Genomic DNA, 22,839 nt, shown 5'->3' with positions numbered 1-22,839 from the left:
GCTTTTTCTCTTCGCAGTACCATCACAAGAGCTTTGCAGCCCTGGAAGAATATTTTGCTGAATTGCAATGTCGGCGGCCACAAAATTACATAAAACCAGTTGGTGCGCGCTTAGGCAACTGCAACAATATCGAACTAAAGGTAAGTAACACTAAGTAATAGAGTTTTCATTGAAAAACACCTGGAAAAGTGGTTTATGTAATGCCGGTGGCCGATCACATTTAGCGGAGCGCCACTTCCAGTGTTGGCAACATGGCGGAGTCTCAGGTGTGGAGAAAAAGCTTAAAGCTAAAGAATATAGCCAAAGCAAAGCGTAAACTAGAGAATAAAGCTAAAATAAGAACATTAAAATTAAAAATTAAGTTTTAATAAATCCCCTTACACATTACAGCCACCCTAAGCGGGAGTTCTGCCTCTATAGCCAAGCGGAATGACCTTTTTAACCAGGAACAGCGACGGCAACGGGATGCTGTGGGTCGCATCGACAAGATCGAGGTGCGGTATTTGGGCCTGCCCGAGGACGTGACTCTGGTGATGAACAGCCACATCTCCACGCCCTATAACTGTGCCCAGCATCTCAGCGAGGGTCACTGCAAGCGTTCGGCTCTGGCCCTGATCGATGGAAGTGTGCCCTGGGATATGCACCGGCCGCTGCAGGAATCTTGCACTCTGCAGCTGCTGAACTTCCATGTTTCAGAGCCGCATGCAGTCAATAAGTAAGTGTTTCTTACTCCCCTATAATATTCCTATCGTTTTCATTTTCATATTTTGCTTTCTTGCAGAGCTTTCTGGCGCACATGCAGCTTTATGTTGGGAGCCGCTTTGAACAGGGCTTTTAAGCCAGAAGCTGGCCTCCAGCTGCACAGCTTTCCTGGACCAAATAGTGAGCTTAAATATAACATAATATTAACACTGTTCTTATTTAATTGTAATAATTATTTCTTGTAGTTAAATCGGGCAGCTTTGTGCACGATATTGTGCTGCAAACCCAAAATTGGCAGCCCTCTAAGGAGGAGATGCGCGCCATTTCCGCTGAGATGGTTAAATTGGCCGCCCAAGACCTGCGAATTGAACGCCTCGATGTTCAGCAAGATCTGGCTCAGGAAATGTTCAAGGATTCCAAGTACAAGAGCGAACAATTGCCCAGCATTGCACAGCAAACCCAGGGAAGAGTAACCCTGTATCGTCTTGGTGATCATATCGATATCTCGCGTGGTCCCATGGTCGGTTCTACCAGTTTTCTCGGAAAGTGTACAATTTCAGCAGCCCACAAGGTGGCAGAGGAAGGTGCTGCCGGTGCTTTTTATCGTATTCAAGGCGTTGCCTTGCCAAGTGGTTTCCAGCTTAATCATGTTGCCTTCGGCATACTCGAAGAGAGATCTAAGAAGCCGGTGAGTTTGTCAAATGTTTATTTTATCCCCTTAAACTATTATTAAATCCCCTTATATATCATTATATATCCCGTTATTATATAGAGCACCGCTCGCCTGCCCAATGAACCCTTCGAGGAACAACAACAACTGCAATTATCTTAAAACGTTCATTTAATATTTAAAGTAATAAAATAGAGTAAACAATTAAAGAGCGTCCTCACTTGTTACAAAAAACATAACAATCTTTGAAATCAATTTTTCATTACAAACTTATCATTTGACATGAAACATCTTTTAAAATCAATTTTTGATTACAAATTTATCATTTAACATACTCATTTTTTAAATCAACTTTTGATTACACACTTATCATTTAACTTAACTTGGATAATGCAGCTTTGGAAAGAGATATAATTAACAGGATGTACTACAGAGTTTTCTGGCAATGGAACACTTTTTGGTAATATTTAAAATCATTTTTAAATCCCTCAAGGGTTTTAAAAACAAATTGAACAATACTTTCCCCCATTAATTTTAATATTTCTGGACCCAGATTAAGATCCTTATCTTTTACTGTGACCAGAGACTCTTTTATATTTTATAGCGATCGTATCTTCTACGTATTTATATACATATTTCTATAAATATATATATATAATTAATGCTTGAAGATAGATCTTGGAGATTCCAGGAATAACTTTCGACTTATTCTACTATCTACATAAGGACAAAAGGGTTAAGTTAAGAAATCTCCCCTTTAGATTCTCAACTCTTTGAGAAAACATCGAACAAACCCTGCAGATCGTGTTCATTTAGGGCAATTACCAACATAATCAGTCCACCGAGAAGAATACCAAATATTTGTATAATAATACCCTTGGGATCTTTGGCCATTTCCGGATTATGGGCCACACTCATCGTGGGCACCAAATCGGCAAAGGCTATGTATAGGAAGGAACCAGCTGTGGCTGCATAAATCCATTGGGTCATACCATCACCGATGCCGGCAATGAACAAACCCACGGACATGCCCACAAAGCTGAGAACTGAACTGATAATGTTCATATAAATGGCTCTTCGCATGGATACGCCGGTTTGGAGAAGCAACGCAAAGTCTCCTAGCTCGTGCGGCAACTCATGGCAGAGGACGGCAAAGGCAGTGGCAAAGCCCGTGACCGGATCCGTGGCAAATGCCGCACCAATGGCCAAACCATCGGTGAGATTGTGCAGGCCATCGCCAATGATTACCATAAAGGCAACCGGCGTAAGTGGACGATCGGGAGTCTTCTCATCCAGCTTGGCCTCCTGCAGCATTACATTGAGTTCGCGTGGCACTGGAAGATCGGGAAGTTCCTGACCAGCTTGCTTTCCCGTATGATTGTGATTGTGACTATGACCATGTCCATGGCTATGTCCGTGTCCCGACTTTTCGCCCTTGAGCATGGGAATCAAATTCTCTAGCATGTACATGAAAAGAGCTGCCAGGAAGGTGCAACCACAGAGAAGAGCAGCTTCATTGCTATGCTTGTGATCCGATTCCAAGGGATTAATGCCAGTCACCTCCTCCTCGTGCTTCTCCTCCGTGAAGAGAGCATGTGGTAGTAGATGCATCAGAGCATCGCCCGCCAAAGTGCCCACGGCAATGGATACAAGAAACTTAAGGATTTCCTGGTAGGCCGCCGTCTTCATTAATGGCACCAGAAGAATTCCCAACAAGCCGCAGGCGGAGAGAATTACCATGGAGATACTGGCGGCAATCCAAGCTGGAAATTCAAATCTGAAATGTATTAACAGAGCATTTTCAAAGATTCAAAGGACACTTACCATACCAAATCTTTTGCTTCTTTTCCTCAAGATCACTGGTCTTTGGAGCCGGTTGCTTACAAACTCCATTATCAATTTGTGCCAACAAAGCCGGACAGAGTTTCATAAAGGCACGCGGCGTTATCCTCACCGAATTGATAAACTGATTGTATTCCTCCTCAGAGTTGTGAATGGTTTCAGCAGTGACGGTGTGATTCTTGCTGATTAATTTGTGATAGGCGGTATTCTTGTGCAGATCATTGTGATCCACCAGCAAGGATAGCAAGGATTTGGGCGATAAGCAGGCAGCAACGTTATCTGAAGAAAGGAGGAAAATGTTGTGTTAATTTCTTTAATTTGCTTTGAGTACTTTACTTAAACTCAAACTCGGGAAAAGCCATTACATTCTAGATTCCCAGTTGTTTAGTTGTTTTACTAAGGTAAACTTTCAGGTAAGGGGAATTTTCTTGAGACCCTTTTGTTTACTTCTCTCTGGCATTTGTGATGCCTTCTATGGAATTACCAATTACATTTCCCGAATGCCGTCACGTTGACTTTCACATCAGATATTGTTATTGTTAACCAATTTGCATGTGGCGAATTCGTCATAAAGTCAAGTTGTTTAGTGTTAACTTTATTTGGGACATTGTTGTAATGACTGTGTGTGTACACTTCAATTAACTGTAAATCCCAGTGAAGATAACTAACAAAACGAAACAATTGAGGTTTGTTTGCTTTTTCTTATTCTCTCCTGTATTGTTGTTACTTTTTGTTTTTGGATTTCCGCATTAATAATGCGTTCGTTTATCGTGTTATCGCCCTGTTTTCGTCGCCCGCTGACAATGATCTTTCCTACCAACTGATTTACGGCTACATTTATTAACCCAAAAGGAAATGGTACTATATGTATATAGAGGTACATCTGATAATGTATAAATATATGATAATTTATGCGACAAGGCCGCGGCCACAGACGGAACTTCCTATCAGCCAAATGAGATGGGAGGATGGGATGGCATAATTGAATTGATCATAGACCGACGTCGCCTTGCACTTGGAAATCGGCCAATTGATGGAAAGAGTCGAGTACCAGCTTATGCTATTTATATTCTGATGCAATGCCATTCTCTCGACCTGGATGGGTATTGTCCCATCAGGTATATGCACATATATGCAGTAGTTCTTTATCATATTTGCACGCTTATAATTATAAGCCTTAATCCAATGTTTCTTTGAATTTCAATGGGATTTTGCAGATACTTGTTGATATCTGTCAGAGACAGAAATCTAGCCTACTGTTTATGACTCTGTTTTTGTTTTTGGTCGTTGATATTTTTCTTAAGCTATCTTGGGAATCGGTAAATAAATACTATGGCCAACACCTTGACGGTGTCCATGCCATAAAGATAATGCCGCGACACCTGAAAAGTATATAGATATGGACTCACCGTTGCTCTCCCTTGGGTGCCTATGCCTGGGGTCGTGTATTTCCAGGAATTCCGGTATCTCTACTGGCCCTGACTCTGACTTTGTGAGATTATTGTTCGTGGAGATTTGCAATTCCAGAGCTTCCTCGTCGGTGGAGTTGGTGCGTGCCGGTTCCTCCAGGAAGTTATTGGTTACATTGGGGTTAATGCTAATGGTTTCCTTTGCATATCCTTCAGGTCGATGCTTTTCGATCGTATGCGAGGGATCAAATTGAATTTGTCCCAAGTTTAGGCTGTACATCAAGTGCTCAAGGCCCTGGAATGGGGTAATTTAAAAGAATATTTATGGGTGATATTTTTTTGTAAGAAATTAATTATATTTTATAAGAGGGGAGGAGTTCAATGATTATAAGGTTCGAGACTTGAGTTATTATTGCTGATTACAGCTTAGCAAATTGTTTTTTATCCATATGTAACTTTTATTAACTTTTTTCCATGATTTAACCATTCAAAATAGTTGTTTAAAATGTATCTAGATACATATTTCTGCAGCGAGGCATAACATTGGTCCAAAGTTTCATAAACGCTACTGAGTCATACTAATGATTGTTTTGGTATTTGTTGTATATATATTATATCACATTATCCCATATTGTTACTTTTATTTGCTATTTCCCGCTATTATCTATAAGCACATACTGTCTTCAACCTTGAAAATGGTCAAGTGTCGAGAGTAATTTCAACAATAACAATAAGGTTTCTCCTCGAAGTTACTAAAGAGACAGGGAGACAATGTTTTATTATGATATATTTATTAGCTCAAGAGTAGCGCAGACCAACTGTCAAGTGTTTTGACTCACTGAAATGTTCCAAAAACCTAAATTAAATGAAAATCTTAACCTATTCAGTTTCGAAACTATACCTTTCCCTCCCATAACAATTCTCACACTCACTATTCTCCGCTAATTTGTCAAAACAACTCAAGTTGCTTTCAGATCTCATCTATCAGAGATAATTACTTGATTTACTTGTCAACGTGCCAAAGCAATTATTATATTTACATCTGAATTCATTGTGTTTATTTGCATTCTATTCGAATTGTCGCATTTTTACTGTCAGACAAAATAGAGAAATATGCAAAGGGGGTCTGGGGAATTGCGTTGATAGACACCTGTCCCCCGGATGATGAGTGAATTTCAGGCATTCCCTTAACCAAGATCAGGATGTTGAGAATTTGCATATCAACAAACATTAGGTAGCCACGCGCTGGCATATAAAAAAAAAGTAAACAAAAAAATCTAAACTATTTATTATGGAGCCCATGAAGTCGTCTCCGCCAAATCACGATTTTACTTTCATTCAGCGAAAAAATGTGCTATTTATATACTATGTAACTGGAGATTGGTGATATTAGAATGATAATAGAATAAAAGGAAGGTGGCGGGTGGCAGCCACCTCCAATGTTAGTATGCCGAGTGCGTGAATAGTAAAATCACTTTACTAACTTTGCCATTTAAATGGACACAACGTATTGCGTAGCCAGTACGCATGAGTAATGTCAATTGACTCGAATAATAATATTTATTCGAGTCCATAAGCATAACGATCCGTATGTGTGGAGGGATTTGTTGCGAAAGTTATAGAGAGCGAGGTTTCATTAGCTGCTGTTCCTCATTAAGAGAAAGAATCTTATCATCGGCGTAATCTCCTAATCTTTAAGATGATACAAAGGAGGATTCGAGACTTGCTACGACATCCCATGTGGATGCTCTCTCTCCCTCAGGTCGCTATTATATATCACAATGTTCGTTTGTCTGGATTTTGATTAAATTTATGATAATGCCCGCAATAAAGACTTGCGACGGCTATCTTCATGACGAGACGACGACGAGAGCTACTTTGGGTTATAAAGAAAATAAAATTACCCCTCGCGTATATAAAGATTACAACCTTTTAAAAGTGACGCGATTATATGGAGCTGTTCGAAAAAAAAGTGTGTTGTTTGTTAACTTGGTCAGAACAACACACCGAGACTAAACACTTTCACAATACAACAACAAATATTTGATTAACTTCAATTTTGTATAAGCCCTGTCTGTCCCCATTGTTTTTGTTGCTGGTCTTCGTCTCCCCTCTTCCAAAATAAACTCACTAATTTTTTGGCATAACATTTAAATGCAAAAGCATTGTATGTGTGTGTTTACAAGGCTAGTTCGATGGTTTATTGGTTATTACCTCAAAGTTGATTGTACCACCATTGCCGTATTTTTGGAATATCTGGGCCAGATACCGATTATATTCCGTGGATGCTTTTATAGGTTCAAAAGCGCAACAAAGGCTTAGGAGAATTAAGATGCTTAACACTTGCCTTTTGGCCATCTTAAAACTGAACACTTGATTGTGGTATTATTTTTTATAGATATTATATTATTTATATCATATCCATGTGGTAACTTTGGCTTTTTCGTAATTGTTTTAATTTTTTCGAGTTTTTTTTGTAGACACTTTTTCACCGACTTGAGCTAATCCGTACCGCTTCGACCCAGTACCGATCCCGTTCAACGGTCTTTTGAAATGTCAGTTTCGCCCACGCAACGTTTTTATATGACTTTCAGCGAGAGCGTTCTCCTTTCTCGCTCGATCTGTTTATCTCTCTTTCACTCTCTCTGTGTGTGTGCGCCGGCTGCTTTACTCTGCGCACTCGCTGTAAACTTAACTACGATTCGCACAGCGTTCAAGCTTTAAAAAGCTTTCGCTGGTTAAGGAGAAACCGTTAAAAATAGGGTTTGAAAATGTCTCTGAACTGAATGGTATCAAAATTCAGTTTTTGTTGCTGGGAAATATATCAAAGAAGTTCGATATAAAATCGAAATTATGGTAATCTTTGATATAAATAAATAAAATTGTGTTTAAGTAGTAAATTCTAATGGAAATATCCGTAAAATGGATTTAATTGTCCGTTTTTCCGTTTATATTTATCCGATTTATCAAACAGAATATCATTTTATTATTAAAAAAATGTAGCAAAGCTGAAATATCGATTAATATATCGACTTCAGTCATATATCGATACCGTAACTATAAATTGATACTTTCTGCCAAGGCGACATCACACTAATATAATTTTTGGAATTACAAACCAATTAAAAAAGGCTCAAATTAATTATTTAGTTATTTTTAAAATTTTAAAACACATTTTATCCAAGATTTGGATAAAGTGATTGTTTAAGGAAGTAAACGTCTTTGGAATTTTATAAGAGAAAATAATTTGGAAAGTAATGGTAATTATAAAATAGTTAGTTATATTAGGAACTAAAATGCAAATAACATTTTAATATTATTAATTTTGATGTGTATTGCTTATTTATATAACCCCTACTAATCCCATTTAGAATATATATGTTATTCAATAACATATAACACCATTCAATTGCTATATTTAGTTTTGTTTATTATTAACGTTTCTTATACAAAACAAATTCGATTTATACATTTTCGCAAAAGTTGCTTCAATAATAATTATTACTTAATTATTAATAATTAATTAGCTCCTAGTTACGTGTATAATGTGTAAAAATTGGTTCGCTTTTTGTATACTAGACATGTGTGTATCTTCTTCTCTTCTTTTGTTTGCTGAGTGCTGACGAGGAACTTCTTTCTTGGGTGAAATATACAATAGTTTGTAAAATAAGAGCAAATATTAATAATAATAAGAGTTAATAGAATGCATTTGAGTTATTTACAATAACACTTTTTTGTAATGTTGTGCGTAGGTTTTTTCCGAATTTTCATTTGCTAAACCTAACTTATTCGTTAATTGAGACTTAGACTAACTACAAGGCAATCCCCTTGATCGAACCATTCGCAGAAGGCACTCCTCTCTTTCTCTCTCTCTTGTTGAGTCCTAGTCGAATTTCTCCTGGTTGGGCATACAGATGAAGAACTTGGAACACCACAGATTGATTGCCTGCGAGGTGTCCGCCAGCCACTTGACCGGATTGTGGATGGTCAGATAGTAGACTGGAATGCCGGATAGGATGATGATTGTGCCCACACCCACTTCGTATGGGGACTGCGAGCAGGAGGAGATCACCAGGAACAGGCAGACAATCAGGTAGATAATGGGCAGTGCCAGGCTAACCTTGATGGGTCTCTCCGTCTTGGGCTGTTTATAGCGAAGCCACAGCAAACCGGACACCGAGATGAGTGTGAACAGGGCCTCCACATAGCTCACATAATTGATCAGTACGTAGGTATCCTTGATGAACAGCAGGAGCAGTGTTATCACGCCCTGGAAAATCATAATTGAAACATTAATTTAGCATAATCTTTCAGATGTGGGATTTCCCTTAATGACTCACCAGGAATATCAGCGAAGGCACCGGCGTCAGGCAGTTGACATTGATTAGCGAAATGGCTGCCGGCAGATGTCCATTTCTTGCTCCCACGAAAAACAATCGTGAGGAGGCAAAGATCGCACCATTTAGCGATCCAAAGGTAGAGCAGGCCACGGCAAAGGGCATTATCCAGGACAGATAGCCCAGCATCTTGTCGCCAAAGGTCACAGCAACAGCATCCGATGACAGAATCTCATCTGGCGACAGCACCGAAAAGTAGGCGATATTTGTGATCATATAAATGATCGTAACAACAGGCATTGAAATGCAAATAGCTTTCGGCAGATTTCGGTAGGGATCCTTTAGCTCCTCGGTCACAAAGTTCAGGTAGTTCCAACCGGAGTACGAAAATAGGCCACTGTAAAAGGCCAAGGCAATAAAGCCAGGTGTCTGCAGGCTTCCAGCAAAGGGTTTATTCCAGTGCTCTGTATTTCCATCCAGCAGCCACCAGACACCGGCGCCGACAATCACCAGTAAGGCAACCACTTTGGTGCCGGTGAAAATGTCCGTCACACGTGTCACCCACTTGACATTATAGCAATTGATAACGGTCAGCACACCTATAATGGGAGCAAAGATCGAAGAATTAGTCAGCCTCAATGGATTTTCACTTTGATTATTATCATTTTAATGATCTTACATATCATGGCAGCCGCCAGTAGCTGAACAGCTTCAATGGGCGCCTCGCAAGAGGGCCAGAAGGGTTTCAGCAGATACTGGGCAAAGGTTAGGGCAGTGATGGCATTACCCGTGGGCACCAAAATTAGAAGGGCCACCCACAGATAGAGGAATGCGGGGAGAGGTCCAAATGCAATGCCAATATAGGCATAATCTCCTCCCGATTTTGGGATCATTGTGCCTGTGAAGGGATTGGTAAATATACATATATAAGCAGGAGTATATTAAAATCAGAGATTTATCAGTATTACATTTCAATAGTCTACAGTTTCGTTATTATAAGAAGAGGTACGTCTTCCTATTAAATTTATTCTTGTTATTGATATAAAAAGAGTTTTAGAACTTAAAACTTTTAATCAACTTCTTAAATTGTAAGGTCTTCATATCGCTTACTACTTTATTTTTATTTTATGGATAAATATATAAATAATAGAGCGATAGTGTAAGTAGGTCTCACCATAAGGTGTGTAAATATTGCCAAACTGATAAGCGGGACATAGTTCCGCTAATGTTAGAAATATTTGCCTATTTATCGAGGGTTGTTTAAACAATTAGTGATCATTTTGGACATATGTTATTGATTATTGGATTATATGGCATTTGTGCTAACCAATTTAATAGACATATAATAATTCTTATTGTACTCAAGTTGCTCACAGCTAAGCTAGTAAAAGGTGTTAATTTCAGATATTAATGATTGGTTAAGAATTGTTAATTACAGTGCTTCAATTGCATGATTTTTTTAAGACTGTTTTAAGGGGAAGCTTTAAAGGCATATTTTTTAAAAGTGATAATTAAGGGTGTAATTCATATAGAATTCTGTTGTTTAGTATATTTTTTATATAGTTAGGCTTCAATTTTTTATATCTCATATTATATCTTATTATTATTATTACATTCTTAAACCCTTTAAAAAATCCCAAAAATACCTCTCTATTCTTAGACTTCGCACCCAAAAATTATGTAAATTTACGTCTGCCGCCAAAATTTATGGAAATTAGTGTCTGCCAGGTTTTAAATTCAAGCAAACGGGTTTTCTTTGATAAAGAAGTACTTGAGTAGAGATGACGTAAAAAAGAGAATAAGCTTATCATTAAAATTCTCTTACTATTCAGGAGATCTTTTTCTCTCTTAAAAGAGAACTGATATGAACTCCTTGAATTGAGGGGTTAATTTCTGGTTATTTAACCTTGAAATTTAAAGTAAAAAGGGTTGAAAATTCCCAACTAAATGCGTAAAAGCAAATGCATTAAAGAACACTGTATATACACTGATCAGTGCTAATTGTTGAATAATTGAATGTTTTGTCTGGTTGTACTTCTCTAAATGTTTTGTCTGGTTGTACTTCTCTAAAGAACCATCAGATTCCCCTCTTTCATTCTTCATTATGTTGAAAGATAATTTTGTTTATTAATATATTTTGCTTGCCCCTTGAAGATAGCATCTTGATGGGTTCCGAGCTTATTTCCATGCTTAAATTCACTGTCTCCAGGCTAATTGTCTGGAGTACTGGCTAATCTGAGCTATACCTCAAAGGTCATTGTGATTTTCTGTTTAAATTTGTCTTAGATCTGAGCCGATTTTAATTGGAACAAAGCGGATTATTCTTGGTTTTTCCATACCCAAGTTAGTGACAAAAAATTGTGGATGCCTATTTTTAGCTTTGCCAAGAAACAGATGTTGAGGGAAGTGTTCTTAAAATGCATTGTAAATTCAATTCAATTTAAACTTTAATTTGATGATGAGAAGAAGGGGAACTTGAGGTTTAAAGAACTTTAATATAACTTTTTATAGAAACAAAGAATTTAAAGAATATTCTAGTTTTTAGTTTAAAGAACTTTAAAAGTACTTTTTAATGAAACAAATCATTTAAAGAACATTCAAGTTTTTAGTATGAAGAAAAGAATCATCTTGACTTTTAAACAAACTCTTTTGAATTGCTCCAAAAGCCACAAAAGTATTTTGATTATTCTGGAGTGTGTTTAGTTCAATATCTTCAGCTTATGATATGATGATATTCTTTTTAAATTATTCCTCTTATATTTCTCTCTGTGCATTACAATCTTCAGTCTAGTTTTGCAGATAATCACTGGCCTTAACCTCCTTGTCTTTGGATTGCAGAATTTTTTCCCTGACTCGAGCACATTTTTTGGAATGTTCTCTGAGCACTTGCTCTAGTTCTTTTCGTTCTTTTTAGTCTCTTTTTTTTAATTCTGCTTGCTACAGGTGCTTCAAGCTTGTCTTACACCTATGTAAACAACTTCCCCTGCTTCTGCCACATGCTCTCCATATGCTGCTGACCCGTGAAGTGCTGTCATCAGCCAGAAGCAATAAATGCCAGCGTCGCACAAGTTTGTTGACACTGGGCGTGGGCTCATTATCGACTGGGAAACTATTCCCAAAAAAAACGAAAGTATATATAAATATTCCACAAGTGACCCCTTTTTACATGGCCCATTACTCACCCAATTCCGCGTAACATAGGGCGCCCACCATGCTGAGGACACCGCAGAGAACCCAAACGATGAGCGATTGTCCAATGGATCCAGAGAATTTGAGTACACCCTTGGGACTGACAAAGATGCCGGAGCCGACGATGACGCCAACAATGATGGCCACTCCATCCAGAAGACCAATTTGCTTCTTCAGCTTGACACCGGAACCCTGGCTGCCACTATCCGCCGTGGAATTGTTGGGTTCCGCCGGCGGAACCTCAAAGACCTGGCGGGGAATCAGGGAGTCACTGGCCTGAACGCGAGCCATTTTTTGTGGAGGATTTTATAGATCTTAGATTTGTTATTTCTTTTAATTTGTATATTTGTTATTTGTTTTTAAAGGTTTTTAGTTGGGTTCATTGCTTGTAACTTTGACACTTTTTGTTGATATTTGATTTGATCCTTTCTTCCTTGAGGTTTCTTCCTTTAGGATTCTCACTTTAACGATCTTTAGCTGTTGATTTACTTGATTTTATCTTGGTTTAACTTTACTTTTACTTGTGGTTTTTGTATATTTTTTATCAGCTTTCGGTCTGTGCCAGCGTGGAGCTTCGAATACAGTTCAGTTGGGTTCAGTCCACATGGTTTTTTTGTGCTGTTGTTTTTTGTTCACTTATTTCACATATGTACACACAAGAGCACACACTATATATCAATATATCCAGAGACCGATAAGCTATAAAAGGGGAACACACGTGGTTTCATAGAGTTCGCATCTTTGTTATGGAAAAACGTGTCTTTGATTTTTAATGCGAATGAAAATAACACCGCGGGTTATAGGGACAACCGCTCGCTACACGCTCCGAGTTGAAACTAAGTTTGGAATATATATTTTTACCCCCCTTTATGAGCACCGATGTCTGCTGCCAACGTCGCTGCCGGCGTTGCTTTAAACTTGGGCTTTGCATTTGCCGTTTTTCTTTTTTTTTGTTGTTGTTGTTTTATGTTTGAGTTTCTTTTATATTTTACTTCATTTTATGGACGGGCAGCAGCTGCTGCTCTCTCTCTCGCGCGCTCTTACCTGTCGCACCTCATTAGGGTTACCCGTATAAGGCGCACTCACTCACACACACCACTTTCCACGGCATCCGCATGATGCAAGAAGCCGCAAACATTTCGCTAGAAAAGAAGTTTTGTGGCCAAAAATAAAGCACGTGTAGCCGGCTAAGAGAAAACTCCCTACGAGATATACTCTTAAATTAGTTTCTCTTACACCTTAGTCATTGACCTTTTGCAGTCAATGGAATTCATAGTTTGGCAGCTGATAATATTTTAACAACTTTGTTGTAATTTTATTTAAACTAGGGCTAAGGCATGTGCCAAAAACTATTAATATCTATATCTGGTATTTATATATCCGCAGTTCCAAGCAATGTGACATTTATTGCAAGTGAAACTTGCCACAAGCCATTAACGGTTGCTCTGCAAGTGCAATCATTTGACAAATAGAGAAAATATGCACTTTATTGATCGTGGAAATATCTATTTATAGTTTTGTCTTTCTATTTGTAAACCTACATATTCTTAAAAGGTTTTTACATGGATTTCCATACTTTTTAATCGTTTTTTTAATGCAATTTTTAAATGTTCTGATAGTGTATTTGTTTATATTTATTATACCCTTTCAGGTTATTATAATTTCAGTCAGAAGCTTGAAACCTAGTGAAGGAATCATTTCCGACCCTAAATGATATAAATTTTCGAAATTTTTTCAAAATTTTATAGGGGTTAAAATGACAAAAAAATAAAAAAAATTCAATATTTTTAAAGTTCAATTAAAGTAAGCAGATTTATTATCCTACTAAAAACTAACATGGGAAAGCTTTCCGATTTAAAATTAGTCAATTTTTGGCTTAGATATGAGATTTTTAAAATTTGATTTTTGAAAAAAAAAAAAAATGTTCATAAAAAGATCGATAAATATCGATTCAAAAAATGCGAATACTTTAAGCTTGCTTGATCGTTTTTCAAAATAGCAAACTATACATCTATTCGGTTAGCTAAAATAAGTTTTCTTTCTCGTTTACTATTTGTCTTTAGTTTTAGAGTTTATATTTGAAAATCTACTTATTTTCTGTTCGATATACTTAATATATTATAATATTTTTTTATATAATTCTAAAGATGAATTTACATAGACATTAATTTTATCCTTTTCTTTTCGAATATGAAAAGGATAAAATATATACTCAATAATACTTTAGGAAATTATCAAGAAATTCAACTAAAGTTTCCTAATCTCCCTTAACCAATAACCACTGTTTCTACCTTCCTGATTAGGTTAATTTTTGAAAAAATAGGAAGTCGGCGATAAGAAGCCCTAATCGCACTATAGCTTTGATTTATAGAGCTAAACCATATCAGTGAATCAAATGTCAATTACTTTTAACTGTCTGAAGCATAAGGGCCTCAATGGGCCAACCGCAGTTTGCAGAGATTAACCGACTTTTGATGGATTGGATAGCCACAAACCTCTTGGGTAATGCACTCTATAAGGCTTCCTTCCCAGCCTAATCTTGTCACCTTTTGTTGCGCATTTGAAGGCAATTTACTCCCAATTCGAATTCAGATTCGGTGGTCTCATTATATAGAGGAGTGAACTGACTTTTTGTTAGACACTTGAGCGTATTATCATCATGAAATGTTCAGAGATAGTTCCTCGCGAGGAGGCGATGGAGGAGAGCGTGGGGCCATATGCCATTGCCAGGCGCGTGCATTTGACATTTCAAACTGTGATAATTCAATTGTGTGAATCGTGAACCTTTAGTGTTGTTCGCCCGTCCATATGGATTAGCTTCCATGCGTCTCCCGCCCTCGGGGTCGCCATAAAAAAAATAATAATAATACAAATAATAAACAAAACAAGTGTAGCGCCTCCTCCGCATCGCCGGTTTTAGTAGCTCCGCTCGATCAGCTTAACTTGGATCCATGGAGCTTCTCCTCCTCCGCCTGCCTGCCTGCCGGTAATCTAATTGTAAAAGATATACACACACATCAGCAGCAGCACCCCTTGTGTATCCATAGTGGTGTCCATAGCCACAACAAACACCAGTGGTTCTGGCGGTGGATCCGTTCGGGCCCCCGTTTGTGGTTGATTAACTGTGATTTCGTGTGACTTTTATTGTCGAAACGTAGCTGCGGGATATCAGCCTCTAATACCCTAACAAAGAGGGGTAGTATAGCTACCAGATAGCACTTTAACATGTGATATGATAAAAAACATAAAAAATAAAACCAGCTTTAAGTTAATGTCACGAAAGGATTAGGAATTAAATTAGAAGTTTTTAAGGTTTCTAAAAAAGAGTTAATTATTCTTATTTAATATGAAAATAATAGTACTTGTTCAGTAGAATTGATTAAATATTTAATTGGTATCAAATGGTACATTGCTAAATAGCATAGGGTTTATTTTTAGGAATCTAAAAATTCCCTCTTTTATATCAAAGGGAGTTAAAAAAGTTCATCTCCAAGGATAAAGAAGTTAATCCTGCCTTGACAAAGAGTATTCTCTTGGTTCTTTGTCATATATTTATTTTTTTTTGTAAGTTTATCACTGCACACACCCACACATCACACACACAAAATATATATATTTATATTCAGATGGAAGGAGAAATATGATGGATCACTTCCATATGCAATTTTCGTTAATATTTCGGTACTTTGCTTCCATCATATAATGCCACGAGTCAAGTGTTTTCATGATCATCCATTTTATATTCATTTAAAATGTAATATAAATGTACTCTCCAAAGAAGACTTTATATGTTTGTATTTTGATTAATTTGGAAACCGGAAAATATATTTTTCTTGTGGGAATATCCTAGATATCCATCAGAATTTTACAAATTTCAATATTACGTCTTTATCCGTTTTGAAATTCCGTACCCTTTCACAGGGAGAACCGTAATCCATTCGCTGTGATAACCCGCAACAAACTGAGGACAGTCCTCACTTCCCCATCAGGGGTTTGCTCTTTCGGGCGAGAATAATGTTCCCAAAAAAAGCTTTAATAAAATAAATAAATAAATATGTAAATCATGGCATTTGTTTTTTCGTTTTTTAGAGACAATTGTTGGCCTTTGTGTGAGTGAGGGAACTGACAAACAAAAACATAAACAATTGTTTGTCTCTTTTAGGGAAACGTTCTCAATACGCATGTTCCTCATTTGCTAAGAGAACTAAATCCCAGAGACTAAAGAGAGAGTGGTGCAAGTTGCACTTGATATGCACTTTTCTCTTGGTTACAGTAGAGCTCAAAATAATAGCATTTGTTTAAGGATTAGGTATACAAATTTGATCACTTATAGGTGGTTCTATATGAATGGTGGGTAATCAGGCAAGGATTGGGGGATATCGGAAGCACAAATCTGTCGTTTCTTTACAAATATATTGAACCAACATAATATAGATTTCTCATACATAAATCGTAATATTAAAAAATCGATTTACATACCGAACTTCGGTATAATAACAATTTCAAATATCATAAACTTTGATATGCCAAAAGTTTATACATCGAGAAATACCGCATTAAGGATAAAACTATTGATATTATATGTCAGAGTACCTTTTTATAATAAAATTTGGATATTTTAAAATATATTCATACACTTTTGTTTATAAAAATAATAAGTACTTTTGCTATAGGAAGACTTTGAACATTTTTCCAAAACAAAGAACAATTTCAAGACTATTATTGCTCCCACAATTGTTTCAACTTTTGTTTGTTCTATCTTTAGTCGACTTTTGCCTCCCGCGCACTCCTTTATTTCTCTGTAAATAGGACAAAGTGGGACAGGACCACCCCTTGGGGGTCGTTGCTCCTGGCTGCCAAGTAAAAAGTACTTCGTTTTTGTATGTATTTCCTATATTTACATATACATTATGTATGTCCAACAATTAAAAGTCCTAATTAATCGCCCAGCGGTGGCACCCTGAATATCTTGGCCATTTTGTCCTCGGAAACTGTCAGCAGCAGGTTATCCTGCGGTCTGTACACAAACTCGTAAATGTGATAATGGTGACCGGTTAGCTTGAATTTAAGCGATCCCGTGCGTGCATCGAATGCATTCAAGTTGCCCTGCGATGTGGCCGCCAGTATGGTGTGGTCATTCAGCCACTTGATCCTAGAAAAAGAATAGGATTAGGAATTACCGATAGATTTAATTGCAAAGAATACTCACCGAAGGACACTATCATTCGGCTCTGGAATCTCACAGACCGTACGCAGCGATGTCTTGGCATAATCCCAAATGGAGATTTGCCCATCCAGCGATCCGCATGCAAAGAGCTTGAGATCCGAGTTGGCGGGAGCAAAGGCCAGGCATTCGATGCTGTGCTCCGACTGAACCGTATTCACAGGACCATTGTTGGTGCAAAATAGGATCAGACCTAAAGAAGAAATACTTTTGATTATGGAATTCGTATAAGGGAATACTCATTCAACTCACCCGATCCCTCGGCGCAGATATAGAACGGCGAATCCCTCTCACAGTCCACCACTGCATGCGTGATCTCGCCGAAACCCAGGGAATGCTGCTCGTTGACCTCCATCAGCACCTGGCAGGTCTTCAGGTCCCACAGCTTTACATGACCGTTCAGGTATGCAGTGAATAGCTTCTTGCCATCGCCACTCAGCTCCCCGGACTCGCAGCGTGAAGATTGACCCGGCAGGATTTTGCAGTCTCCGCCAGGAATGCGCCACACGTAGATATCACCGCTGTCGCTGCCGGCCAGCAGAATATGCGCAGCCCGATGCCAGAAGAGCCAAGACATGTCGCTCATGGAGTAGTCCCAGACTTTGGCCAGGATTGGCCGTTCGTCCCGCTGTTCGCTGACCTTGAAGGCAAACAACTCGCCGGCCATGTCTCCGGTGACCAAATAGGCACCGTCGTGGCTAAAGTGCGTCTCCGTGACAGTGTCCTTGTGATCCGTGATCTCGTGCAGCACCTCTCCCGTGGCTGTGTCCCAGACATATGCCCGATCATCCTCACTGCCGGTCACAGCCCAGTTGTATGTCGGATGCAGGCTGCAGGCGAAGACCGGGGCCTTGTGTTGCTTAAATGTGACCTCTGCCTGGTCTTCCAGGCGTGCTATGCGCTCCATGTCGGCACGCTCCTCCTCTTCATCTTCGCTGTCGCCTAGTCCGCCTAGGCGTGCCTCCAGCTGCTCCAGCGTCACCTCATCGAACTCCTCCTCACCCTCGTCGCCCAGCTCGATCTCCTCCAGCACTTCGTCGTCGCTGTACTCAATGTCCGGGCGGTGCGGCGGCGTATTCTCCTGCATTTCGGCCGCTATTTGTTGTTAACTCTTTGTTATTATTAAAAGTGAAACAACAGCCGCACGTGGCCAGAAACTGTAATAAAGTGACAGACGGATAAGAAACTGTAATAAAACGGGTGTGAAACTTTGATAAACGACTGGCAACGCTGGTATCTTGAGACCTAGCCTTGCCAGACTTTGAAGTCCCAGTGATGGAAATCCCCTTTTCCCGGTCACACTGTTAATTCGGCGGAAAAACTTGAATTTTTGAAAATAACACTCCGATATAAAAAAAACCAACCCAATTCAATTTAAATCAAATTTTAATAAGAATGGGGAGGACACTTATTTGGTATTCACAACGTTTTGGACAATATACAAGATTTATTGGTATTATTATATGATTTCGATATAAAATAATATCAATCTAGGAATAAAAGAATGTTTAATATACAGATATATTTTTTATTTAAATGAAATCGGTGTTTTCATAGTTTTGTGTTTACTTTTTGTGATTTTATTGTTGAAATTTATTATATAAGCCATCTTTAAAAGATCGAATTTAAATAATATAATTTTAATTCAACAGATAATATATGTATGCTTAATTTTCCTAAGGAACATTGCAATTTGTTTAATAATTTTAGATTAATTCTTTCAAGTTTTCTTTAAATAATTTTTTAATTGTTGTTCTAAAACTTTTACCCTTTTGGCTAAGGCGTCCATGGTGGGAAAATTAGCCAAATTGCAGTTATGGTGGCAGGAGAGAGCATTCGACGATGCTGCTGCAATCCCTTTACTCAATTCGTTAACATTCTGCTTTAGGATTTCGTGGCGATCTTCTATTCTTTGGGCCAGGCTCCTATGTCGATCTGAGAGCTGTAAGATATATGCCTCCAGTTGTCGTACTTTCTCAGAGTCAACTTTCTTTTGATTTAACTTGTCAAGGCGCTCTAAAATCTGTTTATTTTTCCTTTTAATTTCTTCATTAAACCTAGTTATATCTTGTTGTTCCTTTCTCTCCAATTTATCGGCATTGTCTTTTCTGCGGTATTTGATTTCCAGGGCCAACTTGGGTATGGAGTTATCTGTGAGGTTAACCAGGTCCTTTTCCAATTTATTTATATCTGGGTTTATGACTTCATCATCATTCGTGAGAGATCCTTGAGGGGAAGCCTCGTTTGCCTTGATAGATTTATTCAGATCATTATGATGTTTTCGATACTTTTCGAATACCTTTTTTGCAGCCATTTGAAAAAGTTCGTGATAAACATGAAAGCTGCTATACCTTAGGTTTATATTTTCAAACGTATCCATTAATTTTGTTATATTTTGCTCTTGTTTTTCAGTATTGTTTGCTTTAGTTCTTTTTATCCCTTTAAAAGTTATATTTACCCTTTTGAAACTATTAGTATTCAGTTTTGATAAGTCCATGGTTCTTATTGATTCCATATCATTGAGTTTAATAACTAATTTACTTATATTCAAACTTAGGCTGTTGATAAGAGTCTTATTTTCCTGAATTTGGCTTATGTTTTCGGATTGTTTTTTCAGTTTCTCAATTTCTTTGGCTTCCAAGTCGAGCAGATTTTCCGTATCTGAAAGAGTTGTATTTGTTTTCGCCAGATTTTCTCTTACAGAGTTTATGTTTCCAAATAAATCTTGAAGGGACTTTATAGCTTGTATATCCTTTAATGAATTTTCCATTAAATTAATTTTACTTGCTTCCTCAATACAGCATTTATTGTTAATTTTAGTTCTGTTATTGTTCAAATCTTGAAGAGATTTTGTTAATTGATTTTGTTGTTGAGAACAAGTGTCCTCTAAGATTGTTAAATTTAGCAAAAGACCATTTAAAGTAATGTTTGATTTTGGTGGAGTAAAATCATTAAGATTACTTTGTAAATTAGTTTGAAAACTTTTAAATTGATTTATAAAAGCTGGGCAACATTTTCCAGATGAATAATTGTAATTTCCACTTTTAAGGTGATCCAATCTGGTGTTCAGATTGCGATAATCAGAGTCTATATCTGAGTAAACCCTTTTCTCTGAGGGTTTAAGGTCTTGAAGGTCCTCCAGGATATCAATACCATCATTTATAATTTCCACACGATCTCTGATGGATTTATATGAACAGCAGCTTTGGTTTCTATAGTCCCCAAGCAATTTCTCAAAACCAGAGAATCTATTCATAAGATTACTCATATTTAGGCTGCTATTGATTTCATTGTGAATCCATCGACTGACATCGGTAGAAACTTGACAAGAATCTGTAATATTTCCAACTGAAATACTTACATTATTCTTTTTTGTGGTGGAGACTAGTTCAGGTTTAAAGGTTTGCTTTAAAGATTCTTTGGTTGACGTTGTGCTGGTTGTTCTGGATGTGATTTCCTGTGGATCATCAGACATGGGACACCAACCTTGCATCTGGCCAAAAGTCACCTTAATTTGTAGTCCGTCCTTATGCTCCTCGACGACAGAGAATAAATTCTGTAGGAGAAATAATTCGTGAACCTGATTCTCCCATTTGGCCACCAGATTTCCATACGATCTTAATCCTGCTGGGGAAAGGCCTTTGGGTAAGCAACCAAATTTTTTGTATTTATTCAGAGCAGCATTGACCGTGTCCTGGTTAATTTTAAACTCATCCGATTCGGTAAAGTTTTCAACTTTATCACGGAGTTTTTCACAAGCCGCGATCAGTTTAATACAGTACTCGTATGCATTCAATTTTTTGTCATAGTTGGATCTATATTTTTCTACAGAAAAAGAAGTCCCCGCAAGCAGGAATATAATTAGAAATCCAAAGGGAATCTGCATAATATAATAAAAGAAATTGTATTTATATTAAAATATATATATTTCTGTGAAGAAGTTTTCATGTTTACTTTAAATTTTGGCAATCTAACTACTCTTAATCTCTATTTTTTTTAAAAACTATACTGGTGATAAATCTGTACAAATGTAACTTTTTAGGGGATGCTATCCTCATTTCTGTAGAGGGGTTACCTATTTACCATGACTTGACTGCTAACTTGTCTGCTTGATTTACATCTGATTGCTTTCATTCTTTGGAACCTATTGATAGCTCGCCCCCAACTCTCCACCTGGGCAACCTTTTCTAATTCAATTCGAAATGGCCTGGGTTCTCTTGTTACCCTGTCCCAAGAAGGGTCTGGTGCATTTATTATTATTCTTTGGATGCACTTTGGTTGCCTTTCCCACGGTTCCTTCCGAACGTGTCCTGCGCGTGAGGAGCGCACGCATAACGTGCGTTCCCATGATCCCTCTCCACATAGGGATATGCTGCTCAAGGAGACCCTGAAAAAGAACGGAGAGAGAGGAAATGATTAGGGGAAACAATTCTAGGAGTCCTCCTTTACCTGCTGCCCTCGGTAATTGTAGAGGTTTTTATTGATAAGGTTCTAGGGTAAACATTAACGGTCGAGAGATACAGAGAGATTTATGCCAAATGGGGGTTGGTTAGAGATACTCTTTCCTATTTACAGGTTCTTTTATTTATTGTATTTGGTTTTTTTTGGACGTTACTTTTACGATTTTTGTGTTATTTTTGTTTCCTATTTTTCTTTTGTAATAATATATGGGAGTGGTTTTATTTGAAAATGAAGTTCTGTTACATTTGGTTGTCTTATGTATATTGTTAATTAAGTAAGATAAATAAGAGTTGTTATATAAATATTATCATAGTCTAATAGTCTTGATTTTTTTCTTTAGTTTTTATTATAAAACTAGTATTAATTGTAATCCCTTTTATAAATCGAAATAATGTGGTAATAACTTTAAAAGTTCGAGATTGAATAGCTTCAATCACTTTTAATTAATGTTACTACTAAATAACCTTTTAATCTTATTGTTATTTATTGATGTTTACTGATTTACAAAATCCTAATTTTGAAATTTCAAAAACAAAATCGTTTTTAAAGATAAGAATAAGGGGTTTGTTGTATTTCAAAGATACAAATGATGTTTTACTTGTATTCCCTAAGATAAGAACCATTTATTGTTTACAAAAATATCAAATTAACCAGCATAAGTCTGCTGAGCTGATAATTCGTTACTTTCCATTCACTATAACTATTTAAATATAAGGCCCTGTTATCTGCTAAAGGTTCCCTTATGCCCGTGGCTGTGTCTACAATATTCGTCATAGGAATAGTTACCGAATCACTGCTCCCTCCTCGATTTTATTATTATTTTTTTTTGCTATGCGTAAATAGTCCCGCATCTGATTGACTTGGTCATGAACGGTCATTAAACTGCATTTCCAGAGAGGGGCGTGCTCTGCTGCCACTCGCTCCCTAAGTACATATGTATCTGCATCCACATGTGTGTACTCCATATGTATATATATTTAATGTACTGAATGAATGTTACATAGG

General features: G+C 37.5%; 5 protein-coding genes across 6 annotated transcripts; 1 reads left to right on the top strand and 4 right to left on the bottom strand.

Moving 5' to 3' along the window:
- The first annotated feature begins 13 nt into the window (after window positions 1-13).
- On the top strand, window positions 14-1,606 carry mRpL39 (mitochondrial ribosomal protein L39). Its single transcript, XM_020942376.2, has 5 exons — window positions 14-140; window positions 391-715; window positions 782-882; window positions 948-1,390; window positions 1,475-1,606. Exons 1-5 carry the CDS (start codon window positions 68-70, stop codon window positions 1,532-1,534), a joined length of 1,002 nt encoding a protein of 333 aa, XP_020798035.1. The 5' UTR covers window positions 14-67; the 3' UTR covers window positions 1,535-1,606.
- Zip71B (Zinc/iron regulated transporter-related protein 71B) lies at window positions 1,526-8,033 on the bottom strand. Its single transcript, XM_020942375.2, has 4 exons — window positions 6,838-8,033; window positions 4,624-4,918; window positions 3,197-3,493; window positions 1,526-3,135 (listed from the first exon to the last, which is right to left on the bottom strand). Exons 1-4 carry the CDS (start codon window positions 6,979-6,981, stop codon window positions 2,138-2,140), a joined length of 1,734 nt encoding a protein of 577 aa, XP_020798034.2. The 5' UTR covers window positions 6,982-8,033; the 3' UTR covers window positions 1,526-2,137.
- Window positions 8,033-16,112, bottom strand: mnd (L-type amino acid transporter minidiscs). Of its 2 annotated transcripts, none has more exons than XM_020942381.2 (5): window positions 16,034-16,112; window positions 12,143-12,848; window positions 9,640-9,858; window positions 8,964-9,559; window positions 8,033-8,893 (listed from the first exon to the last, which is right to left on the bottom strand). In XM_020942381.2, exons 2-5 carry the CDS (start codon window positions 12,438-12,440, stop codon window positions 8,507-8,509), a joined length of 1,500 nt encoding a protein of 499 aa, XP_020798040.1. In that variant the 5' UTR covers window positions 12,441-12,848; window positions 16,034-16,112; the 3' UTR covers window positions 8,033-8,506. The 2 variants fall into 2 exon arrangements, with proteins under 2 accessions (XP_020798040.1, XP_086683523.1); XM_086827397.1 differs by having other exon boundaries at window positions 16,061-16,112.
- A 537-nt stretch (window positions 16,113-16,649) lies between these two features.
- On the bottom strand, window positions 16,650-18,739 carry LOC110176175 (angio-associated migratory cell protein). Its single transcript, XM_020942416.2, has 3 exons — window positions 17,626-18,739; window positions 17,359-17,566; window positions 16,650-17,301 (listed from the first exon to the last, which is right to left on the bottom strand). The coding sequence occupies exons 1-3, from the start codon at window positions 18,458-18,460 to the stop codon at window positions 17,088-17,090; spliced, it is 1,257 nt and encodes a 418-aa protein (XP_020798075.2). The 5' UTR covers window positions 18,461-18,739; the 3' UTR covers window positions 16,650-17,087.
- A 354-nt stretch (window positions 18,740-19,093) lies between these two features.
- On the bottom strand, window positions 19,094-21,507 carry LOC110176294 (uncharacterized). The gene is made up of 2 exons (XM_086827415.1): window positions 21,457-21,507; window positions 19,094-21,253 (listed from the first exon to the last, which is right to left on the bottom strand). Exons 1-2 carry the CDS (start codon window positions 21,505-21,507, stop codon window positions 19,094-19,096), a joined length of 2,211 nt encoding a protein of 736 aa, XP_086683541.1.
- Window positions 21,508-22,839: the final 1,332 nt, after the last annotated feature.

Source organism: Drosophila serrata, unplaced genomic scaffold, assembly GCF_035046125.1.
Source record: "Drosophila serrata isolate PLE 108 unplaced genomic scaffold, ASM3504612v1 contig_167, whole genome shotgun sequence".
Classification (NCBI taxonomy): domain Eukaryota; kingdom Metazoa; phylum Arthropoda; class Insecta; order Diptera; family Drosophilidae; genus Drosophila; species Drosophila serrata.
The sequence above is the reverse complement of the archived record's forward strand: the minus strand, read 5'-3'. Positions and strand labels throughout refer to the sequence as shown.

Coding starts and splice junctions, on each gene's coding strand:
- mRpL39 (XM_020942376.2), top strand. CDS start 68: ATGTCGGCGGCCACAAAATTACATAAAACCAGTTGGTGCGCGCTTAGG. Junction 141..390: donor GCAACAATATCGAACTAAAG/GTAAGTAACACT, acceptor TACACATTACAG/CCACCCTAAGCGGGAGTTCT. Junction 1,391..1,474: donor AAGAGAGATCTAAGAAGCCG/GTGAGTTTGTCA, acceptor GTTATTATATAG/AGCACCGCTCGCCTGCCCAA.
- Zip71B (XM_020942375.2), bottom strand. CDS start 6,981: ATGGCCAAAAGGCAAGTGTTAAGCATCTTAATTCTCCTAAGCCTTTGT. Junction 4,919..6,837: donor GTGGTACAATCAACTTTGAG/GTAATAACCAAT, acceptor ACCCCATTCCAG/GGCCTTGAGCACTTGATGTA. Junction 3,136..3,196: donor GAAGCAAAAGATTTGGTATG/GTAAGTGTCCTT, acceptor TTGAATTTCCAG/CTTGGATTGCCGCCAGTATC.
- mnd (XM_020942381.2), bottom strand. CDS start 12,440: ATGGCTCGCGTTCAGGCCAGTGACTCCCTGATTCCCCGCCAGGTCTTT. Junction 9,560..9,639: donor ACTGGCGGCTGCCATGATAT/GTAAGATCATTA, acceptor CTCCCATTATAG/GTGTGCTGACCGTTATCAAT. Junction 8,894..8,963: donor TGCCTTCGCTGATATTCCTG/GTGAGTCATTAA, acceptor ATGATTTTCCAG/GGCGTGATAACACTGCTCCT.
- LOC110176175 (XM_020942416.2), bottom strand. CDS start 18,460: ATGCAGGAGAATACGCCGCCGCACCGCCCGGACATTGAGTACAGCGAC. Junction 17,567..17,625: donor TATCTGCGCCGAGGGATCGG/GTGAGTTGAATG, acceptor TTTCTTCTTTAG/GTCTGATCCTATTTTGCACC. Junction 17,302..17,358: donor CCGAATGATAGTGTCCTTCG/GTGAGTATTCTT, acceptor TTCTTTTTCTAG/GATCAAGTGGCTGAATGACC.
- LOC110176294 (XM_086827415.1), bottom strand. CDS start 21,507: ATGAAAGCAATCAGATGTAAATCAAGCAGACAAGTTAGCAGTCAAGTC. Junction 21,254..21,456: donor AAGTTAGCAGTCAAGTCATG/GTAAATAGGTAA, acceptor TATATTATGCAG/ATTCCCTTTGGATTTCTAAT.